Below are 4,280 nucleotides of genomic sequence, written 5' to 3'. Positions count from 1 at the left end.
TCCCAGATATAACAAAGCTTTTGAATTTCCTTTGATTAGCAAAATCAAGGAATTCACTAACTCTTGCTCTAAATTCTGAAAATGGGATTGATTGTAATTGTATTTTTTTTAGCACCATAGACCCTTTATTTATATACACTCAATGGACACTATTTTAAAGAGTCACAACCCTTTACATTTGATTTCCATTGGACATACTTCTTAGAAAAACATGTCTCATGGAATTAAATGTATCATTTGAATAAATCATCACTTTCTAATAAGTACTCATGAATAATTATGAATTTGCAATCTACAATTTCCAACACTCCCTTCCCATGGCATGTTTCCACTTTCTTTTGATTTCAAATAGAAAATAGTGGGAATCACCTTCATAAAGTATAAGGATTAGTTTTAACAAATGGAAAAAAATAGAAAAACTACGTTAAAAGAAATAGAGAAAAGAGGAAATAAAGGGAGTAGCTAAAGAGAATGAAAAATAAAGGGAATGTTAAAATATTAGAAAAGAAAAAAAATACTCAAAACGAAAAAATATGGGGACCAATTGTATAATTTAACCTAAAATTTTTATTTGAAATAATGATTTAACGTGCCAAGTCAGTTTGCCGTTAACGACAATTAATGGTTCAATGACTAAAATGCTACGACATGATAACGTAAGTGACTAAAACATAACATGTCATATATAAATGACTAAAATGTAATCTAAAAAGTGATTATTTTAGTAGTTTACCATAAATTATTGAACACTGATCTCATATTGCTGGTTTTCTTCTTGGCTGAATAATAATACCACCAAATTGATTGCATGAGGAAACCACCATTTAAGAGTGGTTGGAGAATCCGAACGGTGAAGAGATGGTGAAGACACTAGAGAAGCACACACTCCAAAATGGTGATGATTACCTGTCGGAGTTTGAAAGATCAAAATTTGGATGTTGGTTTCATGATTTTTGAACGGCTTTCAGGTAAGACTAACCGAGAAAGTAAAAGAGGGGAATAGGAGCTTTGGTTTGGATGGCTAACAGTGGCGGTGAGGCCAAAATAAAGAAATAAAGGAAAAAGGAAAATAAAAATATATATATAATGATTAGCGGACAATTTGACTTAAAATTTATCTGAAATGATAATATAAAACGACAATATTAATGACCAAATGGTATGATTTTAAAATTCAGTCAACAAACATATTTTAAACCAACTAAATATTTGTCAAAAAGATACATATTTTCATTTTCATTTCTTTCAGCTGTTACTTTTGAGTTATTACTTCTCAATTTCTGAATAAAATTTTAAGAAAAAAGCTTCTTTTTTTATTAGTAGGAATAAAAATGTTGAAAGCATATCCAGATTTTAATTAATTTATTTTTTAGTTGATACCTATGCAAAGGGCTCAATCGTGACTAGTCGAGTTAATGCGTTCAGGAATTAGAAAAACAGAAATCAAACTGATCAAGGTTGCCTTTGCCACTTTCCTAGTCAAATAGGAAGGAAGCAACATGAGAATGATTATTGTCAAACACTTAGTCCACATGGTAATTATTCCAACATCACTTGCATATTCACAGAAAAACCACGAAAACATAGCATATTTGCAAGCTCTCCCCTTGCTTGCTTGCTTAAGTCCAACAAGTGAAACATACACAATATTCCATCATCATCATCATCATCATCATCATCTAGTAACCTCCCTGTATGTAAGCATTCAAGCGGTCCAGCTCTGCACGGTGCTCGCTCACCACAGCACGAACCACATCTCCAATGGAAACCATGCCTACCATTTCCTTCTCATTGATCACTGGAATGTGTCTGATTCGGTTTTCTGTAAAAATTACATAGGTTACTACTAGCTTGACAATGAGCAGCCCAGTGAACACCAAAAACGGATGTCGTAGATGGTAGTAGATCATATTACCTGTCATCAATTGCATTGCTTGCAGAACTTTGGTCTCAGGTGTGACCGTGATGAGCTTGTTCTACAACCATCATTTAATAAAATCTTAGAATTGGTATAAATGTACATCTAAACAATCGACCATATATGATAGACGTAAACCTATAAATTTACTCGAATAAAAGCAAAAACAATACCTCTTCAGTCATGATGTCCCCAACTTTAGTTGACTTGGATGATCTTCCATGTACTATTATCTTCCTAAGATAATCTGAAAGTACAACATCAAATAGCAGAAATTAACTCATCAAAATCATACCAGTCCACAAAATCCTTCAAGATCTCTTTCTCTTGATAGCTGAGAAAGGCAAAATGAAGCAAACTATAATCTTAGCCAAGCCAAAAGACTGTTATGGGGGTTATAAATTCGGTATGTGCAATACTCAAGAAAAAGGGGCGGTATGTGACTCTTTGACATGACAAAGAGCTGAAGGAAGAACCCAGACCAAATAATGGTAATAAATGCATTCAATGGTAAAGGTCAAGGAGTAAGAAACAGATAGAACAAGGGTGACATTAAGATGGAACAAGGCAACTATCAGCATGCTTTAGCCTATATAGGGTTTAGTTTTGTCTAATCTCTCCAACTAGTAGTATTATAGGACAAATAATACAAGAAGTCCTAGCATAGTTAGCTATGTTACTTGGCTCAGGTGTTAGTGTCAGATACGAATATGTTTCCAATGCAAGCATCTTCAATTTTTCATGATTCCAGATCTTTCAAGGATCATATCCCCGTACCCATATACGAATATGGGTCAGACATGTATATCAACAGACACAAGTAGCTCAAGGAAAATATATAAGTCTGAACAACATAAATGAGTAGATTGCGAATGTTGTGAATCCCAGTAGATTATACAAAGAATACTAAATCCTTCATTCATTGAAAATTTGTAGTCTCGGTGCATGCTAACTACCTCTCTCTGTGATGATACCCGCAATTGATTTCTGCTCTCCAGGTTTAACAACCACCAGAGCACCAACATTGTGTTGAGTCATCTGAAACAGATAGGAGGTAAATAAGCAGGCAAATCAAGTATTCTATGAAAAAGTTGAGAATCTATGGAAATGGAAAAGATGCCTACCGATTTCACAGCATCGTACACAGAGTCATCCGTAGTGCACCATAGCCAGGATCCATCTGCACCTTTGCCTTTGGCTTTCAAAACGTCTGAAATAGTGGTGCTCTCGAAGCCATGTTCTTCCATACTAGCAGATGTAAGTGATCTGGAAAACATAACGGGTCGCATAACCGGATTGACCACCCGAATGCGATGCAAGATCGCATTTTTCAAAGTATTTCCGTGCACCGAAAAAGCTCGAACTGCCCGTTGCATTCTACCTATTACAATTGATCAGTTAAAAACCAAGCAGAGACTGTGGATGTTACATAACAAAATAAGCAAATTGTTTTTTTAAACAATAAAGATCCTTGAATCTCAGTCCAAAGAGTGAAGAAGCTTTAATCAAGTTACTTGAGCTTTGCCTCTAAGTTGTAAATGAAAAACAAGGATATCTCAGCAGAAACAAAGGAAGATTCACCATGGAAAAGGAACTCAACAGAAACAAAGAATAAAAAAAAAGAGCAGTCAAATTGAAATTGAAAGCCAAAACAGAAAAAGAAAAGATAGATTAGAAGAGACCTGAAAGAAGGAGGGGATTGAAAAAAGAAAAGAGGGGAAGGCGAAAGATAAATGAACCCTAGAAAAGCGGTTTAGCCAACAGAGTGAGTGAAAAGATAAACCAACTACGAGATTCTGCAACGCCACACTCCAAAGTCCAAACTGTTTAATACACATATTTTCAGACACCTAGGATTGCGCTACAGACAATTCACCAAATGGAACTTTAATAAATAAATAAATTTATTTTTGTTCTTTCAGTTTCGCTGACAAAATATATTAAAATTTGTACACAGTCGATCTTATCCAAAACACCCAATTCCAATTTGGGTTGATTTCCAGATCTGAAATTGGAAATTCCTTCAAATTTTCCACAAGAATATTTATAAAAAGAGTTAATGAAAGGAAATGATATATGTATATACTTATTTTTTATATTTAATGACACCAAGCTTTATTTGGATGTTGGTTGATACATCATTCAAAACAATTAAATCCATTCAAGATTAATCTTGATACCATTTTTCTATAAACACTTTAGACTATATTTTTTATATTTTATATTTCATATTTATAAAATATCTAATTATATTCAGTAAAATTTTAATTAATATATTAAATAATTTTATAATTTAAATTCAATATCTAATTTTATTATACTTATTTTTTAATTTGTCAAACCACACCTTAATTAAACCGTG

General features: G+C 33.3%; 1 protein-coding gene across 3 annotated transcripts; it reads right to left on the bottom strand.

Moving 5' to 3' along the window:
* Window positions 1-1,449: 1,449 nt before the first annotated feature.
* On the bottom strand, window positions 1,450-4,077 carry LOC121225082 (CBS domain-containing protein CBSX3, mitochondrial). Of its 3 annotated transcripts, none has more exons than XM_041108943.1 (6): window positions 3,601-4,077; window positions 3,043-3,299; window positions 2,875-2,956; window positions 2,092-2,165; window positions 1,916-1,976; window positions 1,450-1,822 (listed from the first exon to the last, which is right to left on the bottom strand). In XM_041108943.1, exons 2-6 carry the CDS (start codon window positions 3,292-3,294, stop codon window positions 1,680-1,682), a joined length of 612 nt encoding a protein of 203 aa, XP_040964877.1. In that variant the 5' UTR covers window positions 3,295-3,299; window positions 3,601-4,077; the 3' UTR covers window positions 1,450-1,679. The 3 variants fall into 3 exon arrangements, with proteins under 3 accessions (XP_040964877.1, XP_040964875.1, XP_040964876.1); XM_041108941.1 differs by having other exon boundaries at window positions 3,433-3,778; XM_041108942.1 differs by having other exon boundaries at window positions 3,444-3,778.
* Between the last annotated feature and the right edge of the window lie 203 nt (window positions 4,078-4,280).

Source organism: Gossypium hirsutum, chromosome D13 (genome assembly GCF_007990345.1).
Source record: "Gossypium hirsutum isolate 1008001.06 chromosome D13, Gossypium_hirsutum_v2.1, whole genome shotgun sequence".
Classification (NCBI taxonomy): Eukaryota; Viridiplantae; Streptophyta; class Magnoliopsida; order Malvales; family Malvaceae; genus Gossypium; species Gossypium hirsutum.
The sequence above is the reverse complement of the archived record's forward strand: the minus strand, read 5'-3'. Positions and strand labels throughout refer to the sequence as shown.

Coding starts and splice junctions, on each gene's coding strand:
- LOC121225082 (XM_041108943.1), bottom strand. CDS start 3,294: ATGCAACGGGCAGTTCGAGCTTTTTCGGTGCACGGAAATACTTTGAAA. Junction 2,957..3,042: donor TGTACGATGCTGTGAAATCG/GTAGGCATCTTT, acceptor TATCTGTTTCAG/ATGACTCAACACAATGTTGG. Junction 1,977..2,091: donor GGGACATCATGACTGAAGAG/GTATTGTTTTTG, acceptor TGATGGTTGTAG/AACAAGCTCATCACGGTCAC.